At 45.5% G+C, this 12,389-nt stretch overlaps 1 protein-coding gene across 1 annotated transcript in view; it reads left to right on the top strand.

Annotated features, from left to right (window-relative positions):
• Nucleotides 1-12,389, top strand: part of ESPL1 (extra spindle pole bodies like 1, separase) — a 270,074-nt gene that overhangs the window by 238,521 nt on the left and 19,164 nt on the right. Inside the window, exon 28 of the mRNA XM_082244709.1 lies at nucleotides 4,649-4,764. Coding sequence (XP_082100835.1) covers nucleotides 4,649-4,764 — 116 coding nt within the window. The remainder of the gene's footprint in view (nucleotides 1-4,648; nucleotides 4,765-12,389) is intronic.

The raw sequence follows: 12,389 nt of genomic DNA, 5'->3' as shown, positions 1-12,389 counted from the left end.
CGGACACTGCTCTTCGGGTTATCCTCGGCCCCTTGTATCTTTACCAAGGTTCAGGGGGAAGCTCTAGCTCCATTGAGACTAAAGTCCATCATGATCAACCCCTACCTGGACGATCTCCTGGTAGTGGCAGATTCAGATCACAAACTAAAGACAGACCTCCAAATAGTTTAGGCGTTCCTGGGGTCACCAGGATGGATGATCAACAAACAGAAATCTTGCCTAACACTCTCCCAGAGAGTGACTTATCTCGGATACGAGATTTCCTCTCTAGATCAAAAGATATTTTTCCCACAACTCAAGGTTTTAAAGATGCGTCTGATGGTAGCTTCTTTACAAACCAACCAGTGGGTCTCTCTAAGGGATATAACAAGAGTCCTAGGTCTCATGACCTCCTGTTTTACAGCTGTCCCTTGGGCACGGTGCCAACAGCGTCCCCTTCAAGGGTTCCTGTTAAGGAACTTGGACGGATTCCCAGATTCCTTGGACATAAAGGTGAAAATTCCCACCAGGGTAAAAAGAGCCCTATGGTGGTGGAGATCACCTCTTCACCTTACAAAAGGGTTGAATTTGGTCATTCAAGTATCACTAAGAATTACCACAGACGCAAGCTCTTCCGAATGGGGGGCACATCTCCAGAGCCAAGTAGCTCAGGGAGAATGGTCCCCACTGGAAGCACAGATCTCGTCGAATCAGAAGGAACTCATGGCAGTACAGAAAGCCTTAAAATTCTTTCAGATAGACATAAAGGGAAGTCATCTGCAGATTCAATCCGACAACATAGCAACGGTGGCGTACCTCAACAAACAGGGAGGTACGCGAAGTCAAGGGTTTCAGGGTATAGCCCAGAAAATATTCTCTTGGGCCGAGCTCAATCTTGCCTCCATTTCAGCTATTCATCTAAAGGGGACTCTGAATGTATTAGCAGACCACCTCAGCCGCCACCAGGTGTGTCAGGACAATTGGTCCCTCAACCCAAAGGAATTTGCAAAAATTGCAGCCGAGTGGGGCCTTCCAGAAGTGAACCTTTTTGCAGCTCAAATGAATAGCAAAACAAAACTGTATTTTTTCCTGAACCAATGGGATCAGTCCCTGGGGGTTGATGCCTTTGCACACCCTTGGTCTTTTAATCTCTGCTATGCCTTCCATCCAATCAGGTTAATCTAGGAGGTCCTACGGAAATTATTCCAGGAGGACACAGATCTGATTCTAATAGCTCCTTTTTGCCCCAAAAAGCCATGGTTTTCACGCCTACAGGCCCTAAGCTCCAAACCTCCAATAGTCCTGCCCTGGAGACAGGACCTGTTGACTCAGGGTCCAGTGACCCATCCAAACATCAGATCCTTGAACCTAACAGCTTGGTATCTGAAGAACAGATACTAAGTTCCCAAGGATTCTCATACAAGGTAATAAAGACCTTGATCAATTGTCAAAAACCTGTCACAAGAGCTATATATATTCCAAGGTATGGAAAAAGTTTCACTCTCGGATGACTGAAAATCACAGGCCTTCTCCAGATTGTAATATCGTGCGCTGGGACACCATTTTGTCAGGCAACCATTTTGTTTAAAGCTGTCGCAAGTAACCATCTTGTCAAGCCACCGATTTGTGTGAGAGTTCTGCCATGACCATTACAAAGCAATCTCTCTCACACAGCCTGTCACCCAACCCCCTCGTGTTAATTAGCCCCCACCTTATCCGAATTAGTATGCGAGCTTCAAAGCACTCTTATCTTGGCAGCAGACAGACCTCCTAGCCGATATGTCTCTTCCGGGCCAGAGCTATGTTGTAATCCGAGCAAAGCCATATGGCTAATGGGTCGTATAACCGAGCATTCAAGAGCTCTGTTGTTTGGACACAGTTACCCACAAATTCATAACTTTTACACACAAACAAGATATGTCCCTAGAAAGTATATATTTGAATGCCAAATAAAATACTGATCGAATTAAGGTCACACATGATCACATTCGCTCCTAGGGAAGACAAGCTAGCGATCAGATGCCTTACGGGTCAGAGGTTATTCCGAGATAACCCGTGTTTAGTGTCTGTGGATAATAAATTCTATGCCGTACAATAAAATATCAGTTTCAAGAATGTAACCATTACATATTTCAAGATATGAATCCCGTTCTAAATCTAAGCGGGAGGTTCTTTGCCAGGGTCTGAGCCTTGGGCCGCCCAGGGCCACTGTGTTTATTGGTCAAGGATCTCTGGTGACACCCCCTGCGGTCTCAGAGAAAAGGAAAGAAGCAGATGGTTTGCTCAGTCTCATGTAACCTCAAGGAAAGGAACATCTATCCATTGGAGACCGATCACACATGTTCAGCTTCTGGAACTCTGATAATACAAGGACTTTTGAATGCAAGTATTTCATTTCTAATTCTTTATCTATTCTTTTAAATTGCTGAATTTTCTCTATTTCTTTGTAACCCATTTTTCTGTAAATATTTTTATTTGCACCAATTTTAACCTTTTTTTATAATTAAACCTTATTTTGAAAAGCGTTAATTTTGTCTCTAAGCTCTTAACGCAAGCTAACCAAAGAACCTGCCTCTTGGAAGAGCGCTACTGTATAGAATAAATTCCCTGAACATTCCTGTCTGAGGTGACAGTGTGTGTTACAGATGATTATTCTAAAGTCATAATTGGTATTTCTAAAATTACGAGCGTCCTCTGGGCTCATCATAACGTAGAGGTGGTGGCAGAGAAAGGGTTAATGGTTTAATTAGCCCGGTGACAATCGCGCTCAGCCTGCTGGCATCTAGATTGTGGTCCTGCAAGCTGGACAATCTGTGTGCCGAGTGCAGCTGAGAGTGGCATTGTTACGCAAGTGATGGCAGGGCCTGATCTTTGGTCACGAGTTGGATGAGAAGGCCAGGGGTCTGATACCCGCCACTGTCACACAGATGTACCATCTATTTTGGAATTTTTCCAAGAGGGCGTAAATAAGGGCCTCTCCCTTAGTACTTTGAAAGTGCAGGCTGCTGCAATTAGCATTTATCTTCAGTATTCCCTTCGGGAAAATCCCATTATAGCTATGTTCTTCAAGGCAATTGCCCGGGCTAAGCCTCCAGTGGTTAGAACATGTCCAACTTGGAACCTATCTCTGGTCCTTCAAGCTTTAGTAACAGTCCCTTTCGAACCCTTGAAGGACTTAACAGAAAGACTACTCGTCATTTTTAGTTGCAGTGACGTCAGCTCAAAGAGTTAGTGAACTGCAGGCCCTCTCAATTAGGGAGCCCTTTCTTAGGATTTTTAAAGACAGAATAGTGTTAAAAACCGATCCAGGGGTTTTTACCTAAGGTAGCTACTTCCTTCCATAGAGCACAGGATATTGAACTGCCTACTTTTTGTAGTTCTCCAAATAATGAAAAAGAGAAGAGTTTTAGTTTTTTGGATTTCAAAAGAGCTCTTCTGACCTACCTGGAGAGGACTAAAACCTTTAGGAAATGTGATACCCTATTTGTGCTTTTCTCTGGTACACCTAGTGGTGAAAAAGCTTCAAAAGCCACCATAGCTAGGTGGATAAAACAGACTATTACAGAAGCCTATATAGCAAATAATGTGGTTCCACCAAGTATCAAAGCACATTCAACAAGGGCCTTGTCCATGTCTTGGGCCGAAAGGGTCGGTGCCTCACCAGAGCAGATCTGTAAGGCAGCTACCTGGTCTAACTTTTCAACCTTTGTTAGACATTATCGCCTGGACCTCCTCTCTTCTCAGGAACAGGCATTTGGTCGAAAGGTACTCCAGGCAGTAGTCTCTCCCAAGACTGGTAAGTTTCTTGCTCATCGTCTCATGGGCTGTCCTGGAAGACGACTTGAGAAAAGCTGAGTTAGACTTACCAGTAACTCCTTTTCTAATCTTCCAGGACAGCCGGATTCCCACCCAGCGTTATCTTGTATGATGTATAGTGTATTTGTGTGTGTGTGTGTGTGTGTGTGTGTGTTTTACAGGATGTCCTACGGTTCTCGAGAATATTGAAGGTGAAGACCAGGGGATCGCCTTTTATTTGATTTGAATGTGTTTCCTGTCCTGGTAGGAGGAGCCCTAGGTCTCATGGGCTGTCCTGGAAGACTATTAGAAAAGGAGTTACCGGTAAGTCTAACTCAGCTATTTGACTTAGCGTAAAATCCATTTCTCTGATGTTCATTGACAGACACAGCACCCACCCCTCTGTGGAGTGGTAATTCTGACACTGTTTGAAACAAAACTGAGTAACTTTTTAGAAGAGAGAGAGTATACCCCCTGGGACTGCCCATGGGCGTAGCCAGACTTTTTTCTGCCCAGTGTCTTAATCCTGTAGGGGCAGTATAACCCAATGGTTATGAAAATCAGGAGCTGTGTCAATCAATGTACATCAGAGAAATGGATTTTACGGTAAGTCAAAAATCCCTTTTTTTTTTTTTTTTTGTGCTCATCGTAAAATACATTGAGAACACAGGTTTCACCCCCCTTTCTCTTAGTACTGTACATGAGGCATGTTGGGAAGAAAATGGGTTATCTGGACTGGCCTGTAAATGTTTGATAAGGTCCAGATCCTCCTGTAGGCATCAGTAGAACATGACCGCAATGATTTCCTGTGTCCTTCAATCAAATCCAGTACAAAATCTATTTTCTGGCATTATAACTCTTTTCCTCCCTGCAGCACTGGCCTCAAAGCAGCCTTGTTCGTGGCGTGGATCCCAAGAAAACATTTTATGTCCTTAATCCCCATTCAAATCTACCAGGCACAGAGGAGCGATTCAGGGACTTGTTTAAAAAGTAAGTTTGTTTTTTGTTTGTTTTTTCCTCTTATTAGCTATTTAGTAAGGGAAGTGATCTTCATGGAAAAGGTTTTTTTTTTTTACTTTTTGTAGCGAACTGCTTCCCGTTCATCCATAGCCTATAGACACTGGATGGGAAGCAGCAATGATGAGGTTTAACGTACCCATACGTCACCCCGCATTGGTGGCTCACCGAGCACCCACCTGGGAGACCGGGGGATCCGGACACAGATGATCACATTACCAATTGTAGCAATCGCATAGTAAGCAATGGAAACTGAAAGTAAGTATCGGTTCTCTCTGCTTTCACTGTAAGAGCAGAGAGGACCGATCCTGCAGCCTGTGAGTGGTTAGGCTGCATGTACATTCAGGTTGCAGTGCCTGCCTGCCTGCCTCAGTGTAGTCCTAATAATGTAGCCAGCACCTGTCCCAGTGCTCACAATAACACCACCATACATCATACCAACATCCTGTTCACCACCATATCAGCATCCTGATCATCCCCCATACCAGTGTTTTTATCACCCAAAATGCAATACCAGCATTCTGATCACCCTCCATATCTGTGTCCTAATCACCACCATACCAGTATCCTGATCGCTACCATATGTCATACCAACTTCCTCAATTTTTAAATATGTATTTCAGTTTGTAGACTCTCTAACTTTCACACAGACTAAACTGTTTTGGCTTCTATTCACCCAAAAAAAGTAGCACAGTACATTTTGTCCTAAATTTATGAAGAGATTTGCAAAATTTTATAAAACAAAAAAATTTTTTTTTTTTAATTTTCTGTATTTTTTTATTTATATAGCAAAAGCAAAACTCAGTGGTAATTGAATACCACCAAAAGAAAGCTGTATCGGTCTCAAAAATTTAAAAATTTCATATAGGTACAGTGTTGCATGACTGAATTGTCATTCAAAGTGTGACAGCGCTTTGCTTAACGCTGAAAATTGGCCTGGATTGCAAGGGAGTGAAAGGGTCTGGACTTGAAGTAGTTAAAATCCTTTTACTGGGATGTGTTGTGGCTAATAACTGCAGATGACTGCTATTTTTATAGCAGCTGAGAGTAGGCATGTCTTTAAGCTGTTCAGCTATTTTGATGCAATGCAGCTTGGGTCCTAAAAAAAAAATAACCAAGTCATAGAACAAAATCTCCCTTTCTGCTTGGCCTTAAAGTGGTAAAATCCCAAAACCAAAAATGTAATATATTGCACCTTACCAGTCATTAAATGTGATGGCTGCATTAGTTTTCCTTTTTTTTAGATTTTATTTTTTTTTGTTTGTTTTAACCACTTAAGCCCCGGAGGATTTTCCTGCTAAACGACCAGGGGGTATTTTGCGATTCGGCACTGCGTGACTTTAACAGACAATTGCGCGGTCGTGCGACGCTGTATCTAAACAAATTTGGCGTCCTTTTTTTCCCACAAACAGAGCTTTCTTTTGGTGGTATTTGATCACCTGTGCGATTTTTTACTTTTTGCGCTATAAACAAAAAAAGAGCGTACATTTTGCAAAAATAACAATATTTTTCACATTTTTTTATATGAAATTCCCCCCAAAAAAAATGTAAAAATCAAAATTTTTTAAAATTTTCGGCCAATTTGTTTTATGCTACATATGTTTGGTAAAAAAAATCGCAAAAAGCGTATTTTGATTGGTTTGCGCAAAAGTTATCGCGTTTACTAACAAAGGGAAAGATTTCTGTCATTTTTGGTGTTTTTTTTTTTTAACGTGTAATGGCGGCGATTTGCGATTTTTTTTTTTTTTTTTTTTTTTTTTTTTTTTTTTTTTTTTTTTTTTTTTTTTTTGCGGTACTGCGACATTGGTGCGGACAGATCGGACCCTTGACTGACATTTTTGACACTTTTGGGGTTACCAGTGACATTTCTACAGTAATCAGTGCTATATATATGCACTGTTACTGTAAAAATACACTGGTAGTGAAGGGGTTAACTTTATTTGGGAGGGAGGGGCTGTGTGTGTCCCTAGGGGCGTGCTTTCTACTGTGATTGGCTGTGGCTTGAGCTGTAAGGACACTGATCAACGGATCTACATACTAGATCCGAGTGATCAGTGTTTTTACAGCGAGGAGAATGACAGGTGGCTTGTTTACACAAGCTGCCTGACATTCTCCCTCTCCCCCGCCGATCGCCGAGTGACCGGCGGACATCGGGTCCGCTGGTCACACGCGCGGGGGGGGTCCGTGACGGAGCGGGAGGGCGCCTCCGCGGGCGCGCGCTCGCTCCCCAGAGCCTCACAGGCGAGCGACGTAGACCTACGTCACTCTGCCTGTGAGGGGCCGACTGCCGCAGTAAATATACTGTGAGCAGTCGGCAAGCGGTTAAAGAGGTTGTAAACCGAAAAAAAGTTTTTGTTTTTTTTTCACCCTGAAAGAGACATAATGAGCTAGTATGCATCGCATACTAGCTCATTAAATATTTACCTTAGAACGAGCCCCCACTGTGCTGCCCGCTCACCTCTATGATGGGCGACATGTTCAGTCGCCCGTCTTCCGGGATCACGGCATCCGGCCATCTGATTGGCCGGAGCCGCGGTGACGTCACTCCCGCACACGCGCGCGGGAGCTGACGGTCACGGCACGGGGCTCTGAAGGAACGGCACGAGCGGCCGTTCCTTCAGAGCGCATGTGCCAGTGACATCACTGGCTGCTTGTAAGGTAAATATCTCCTAAACTGTACATGTTTAAGAGATATTTACAGTACCTATAGGTAAGCCTTATTATAGGCTTACCTATAGGTACAACTTGCAGAAGAGGGTTTACTTCCTCTTTAACCTGGTGTTATTAGCAGTAAAACACCTCCTGTATAAGACTGCCCCCCACTCTAGATGGAGCATGGGGACACCTTTGGACAGCAGCATTGTTAATCTGGGGGGTTCGGAATGTTAGATGTACTAGCAGATTTAGATAGATACACCAACAAATTGAAGTCAAACTCCAGCTCTCACTGCAGTTATAGCAAAGTTTTTTTTTTTTTTTTTCTCTAGCATTCATCGACAAACGCAGTTTTATCATCTTTAGACCAATGGGTTATGCTCCTCCTATCAGGAATAGGCACTAGGCAGGGAAAACGCTTAACCACTCCTATGGGGCTGTTCCTGCAGGCATAACCCCACACACTCTGCGATCGGCAATCAGTTTTTCTGCCTAGTTTTAGGAATCTGACCTAGCTCCCTGCTGGAGCTTCGGTCTTAGCTTTTAGGGAAATTTAAGTCTTGGTCTGTACTTTCTATTTTCACGAGTTAGTTCCTGAAGGACCAAGATCCAGAGGAACTACAAGTAACAGCCAGCTGTAGTTTCGCACTGGATAATCTAGATCCTTAAGGTCTCCCAGCCTGGCCAGCGAGCGTGAGCAGGTTGTAGTCCAGAACTAGGCCTCACCACGACAGTGCCCCGTCAGAGGGGACGAGCCTGCGAGTGAACGTCTCAGCTTCCCCCTGGCTGACAGCACCCCATCTCGGGTGGGAGGTGAGCTGCATCAGGGTGGCGCCCGCCTTGTATCCTGGTGTGGTGAATAGATTGCCCCCCCCCAAATCCCTGGAGGTCTCGGGGTGGACATGGGCCCCCTCCCTGGAATAGTCGAACCCATGGGCTCCCTCGGTTCCCCTGGCTTCTTGGAGGACTAGACCTGTATACCCCTCAGCAGTCCACTGCCCCAAGCAGGTTTTTACCTTGAAGGGCGGTAATATTTCGGCTGTTGTAGTGCTGCATTGGGGGGGTGGCTTGTCCTGATGGGGTCCCTGTGGACCTTCCGATGCTTACTGTTTTAGGATCCCTTTTGGGGGTCCTGGAAACCGCATGGCACGCTGTTGGGGCCGCCATCCTGCTGTGGATCATTTCCATTGTGTTGCATGGGCAGCCATTTTCTATAATTCACCAATCTGAATGCATTGAGCAGCCATTTTCTTGTGGTCCACAGGCTGGTGGACAGGCTTGCAGCATGGCTTTTAATTGTAAAGGCAGAGTTTTCTTCCTCTTCCTGTAAAGATCAGTGTCACTTTAGTTTTGCACAGAACGGGCTGGCAGTCTCCTAAACGGTCTGGTAACATTTTGCTCGGGTTCCCTGTTGTTTTTTCCTCATCCACTGCATATCTGCTATTAGTTGATATTAGTCAGGGATTGAGAGCCTGCTGTGATAGCTGTGAGATCGCGTTTTTGGCAATTTTTTTAATATATTTTTTTTTTTTTCAAGGGGACACTGCTCCTTATTTTTAAATCTGTGTAACATGGGGTTTCAGGATAAAATTTCACCTACAGACCCCCTGGGAGTAAATGCAGAACACTCTGGGTCACAGTCCCAGCCTGATCTCAGTGTTTTTGCAAAAACTTATGACCAGGGTAGATTTTGTCATTTCCAGTGTTGCCAGCCACAAACGCCCTCTGCCTCGCCTCCATCGGCAGGGTCCTCGGACTCCGAGGCAGCTATGGCTGCCATAGACTTAGTCCACCTTGAGGGGTCGGTGTCTTCGCTTTCTGACGGTGAAGAGGACCTGTCGTCTACAGCCTCCGTGCAGGAACGCCCATTGGTGGAAGACCTTATAGTTTCAATGCTGGAAACTTTAAAATTGGCTGGTGACTCTACAGCGCTCGGGTAAGCAGGTATCCTGCAAATTACGTAAATTGGGCAAGGTTTTCCCTTGTCCAGAATTGTTTCATAATATTGTGAATGAACAATGGCGGCACAGTAAGCACATGCTGGTGGTACCTAAGCGCTTTGCTCGCCGTTGCCCCTTTGCGGAGGCAGTATCCAATAGGTGGACTGCACCACCGAAGGTGGATCATCCATTGTCCAGATTAAATAAAGCGACTCTGGTAGTGGTGGGGCGCCAATAGAAATTTGGGCTATGGCTCGTGGGGGCAGCTGCCCCCGTGAGTGTCCTGTAGCCACCCGTCTTCCCTTGGATGGAATCTGTGCGGCTGGGCCTCCACCAAAGTTTAGGCCACATCTTGCGGCCTACTAGACCATGCAGCCTGCTTGGCGCCTTCCGTGGATGGGGGGGCGATGTGGGGGTGGTCACCTTTTTTGACGGCCGCATGCCGCCATTTTTGCATAGGGCACTTGCCCTTTTAGCACTGTGGACCCTCTGGGTACCTTGCCTCCACGCCATTGCGGGCGGCCCCCTTAAAGGGGACCATTTATGTTCATCCAAGCTTCTATGGAGGGGCTTGGAGGGTGACCCCCCCTTTTTTGTTTTTTTGTTTTTTGCCGGGTCCAGTAGGTGGTCTATTTGTGGGCCCTGGGTCGGCGTCCCCTTGCGGGATCGCAGTCGGCGACCCTTGCCTACCTGTTTTGTCTGTGTATAAAAAAAAAATCTTGCAAATGGAGTTGCAGCTGCTGCATCGGAGGTGTCGGTCTTTTTTAGTACAACAGGCCCTCCAAGGCGGCAAGTGTGTTCCCCTTCTTCCGCTACTTGACAATGTTGCAAAACATTGGGGTTGTCCAAAGTGCACTCGTCTTGGTTATGCGGTGTCCTTCAGAGGATTCCCTGCTTGCAAGTGGGTGGCCACATCTATAATGGACTCGCTGGTTTCCAGGTTGCCCGACTACCTTATGCCCGGTTGTTGAGCCCTCACCTTTTACAGCTCCGGCTGACAGGAGGACGATGGCTCCGGCAGCCATAATGGTCAATGTGGCTGGTTTGGCACTTTTTTTTTAAATTTACTATTGCCCTGGTGTCGCAAACTCTAACGAGTGGGCTAAACTTTTACGTCGGGACCTGGAAGGGGAGTAATTTTCCCTGCCTTTGCAAAGCTGGTGGACTGGTTGGTCCAGGGGCTACAGTTGATTTTTGTTTCCTGTGATCCCCCTTTTGCTGTGACTCCCTTGGTCTTAGGCTGTATCCCCCGGGGGATTGGTCACTCGGTCCGTCGGCCATACAACACGGAAGCCAGACACCTCACAGCACGCTGCATGCTCTGTTATCTATATGCCCATTGAACCGGGACACAATGTAAGTGCAATATCATTTTTTGAGCAATAAAATGTTATTTCTGCAACAGAGAGCACTAGATTGTTTCCTCTTTTATCCATATGTTTTGGAGCTTTTTGGGAAAGAGTATCCTCTGTGGCTTTGAGATATCGTTATGCTGGAGGCATTTGTCTGGTCCTATTGATATCGTTTTGGCTGATCATCGTGGAGATTGATTCATGCTTTTAGACCCTGTGGGGTCAAGTTCTGGAGGTGAGGGCAGAGAATGCCGGGTGATGGGAATTTATAAGCACTCAAGTCACACATATTAATTATTTCACCGGATCACCAGTGGACTGTGTGTTTTCTTACCATCTATATCTTCACCTTATGAACTTTTTTACTACCATATGTTTTTTAAATGAGGTTTGTGGCTTTTTAAGGATTCCCACGGTATTAAAGGCTGAAAAAATCTACCTCCTAGGAAGATTTACCATTGCGCCTGCAAGATGTACATTGCATGGTGCGAGTCTCTTGGAGGTCATCCCTGTTCCCTTCCGGTGGCTTCAATTTTGGCATTCCTCCGCGGTGTTGAGCAGCGCCTGCCTTGGGCACAATCAAGGGCCAGGTTTTTCAGCCTTGGCAGTCTTCTTTTACCGTCCTTTGACTACGCTTTCTTTGGTTTGCGCCTTTATTCAGGGGGTTCGCCTCTTGGCTCCCCCAGTACGGTGTCTATTGCCTCCCTGGGTTCTCAATTTGGTGCGGTCAGTTCTCCAGTAACTGCCTTTCAAAGATATTCACGGGCTTCCTCTGCTTACATTGTCCCAGAAGGTAGCCTTCTTGGTGGCTATTACTTCAGCACGCAGGGTGTTGGAGCTGGCAAAATTCTTGTTTACCTTACCTGGTGGCTCGCAGCGATAAAGTGGTGCGTCGCCCTTGTCAGTCTTTCCTTCCTAAGGTTGTTTCTGGTTTCACATTGCTATGTGCCTTATGAACTGGATATGATTTATTGTCATCACTTTTTGATTTTATATTTCTGGCGCATCACATTTTTGTATGATTTATAGTTTATTGTGATTTGTGAAACACGATTGGTGCATGCTGCCGGACACCACTATTGATTTATAAGTTCACACACCTGATTTATGCACAGTGAATTGGTGTTGAGTTATTTTATCACATATAATAGGTTTGCGCTGATAGTTTTTTTTGTATTTCATTTGTTTCTGGTTTCCATCTGAATGAAGACGTGTTGCCTTCCCTGTGTCCTAAGCCTAAACATCCTAGGGAGATTGCCTTGCACTCTCTGGATGGGGTTTGGGCGCTCAGGGTGTACCTTCCAGCAACCGAGTAGTTTGGGAAATCGGCCTTACTGTTTGTTCTTACGGATGGACCTCGCAAAGGGTTGGTCGCATTTGCCACAGCCATTTCCAGATGGATCAGACAGATGGTAATGGCCTATTCAATCAAGGGTCGGGTTCCTCGTTTGCCTGTTAAGGCGCATTCTACACGGGCACTCAGTGCCTCCTGGGCCTTCCGCCATCAGGCGTCAGTGATGCAGGTTTGCAAGGTGGCCTCCTGGTCGCCTGTGCACACTTTCACAAAATGTTATAAATTGGATGTACTGGCATCTGTGGATGCTGCTTTTGGTCGCTAGATTTTCCAGGCCACTGTTTAGTCCTCTTTGAG

Source organism: Pelophylax lessonae (assembly GCF_965119305.1).
Source record: "Pelophylax lessonae genome assembly, chromosome: 2".
NCBI lineage: Eukaryota > Metazoa > Chordata > Amphibia > Anura > Ranidae > Pelophylax > Pelophylax lessonae.
Note: the sequence above shows the minus strand (reverse complement) of the source record. Positions and strands in the feature narration are given on the sequence as shown.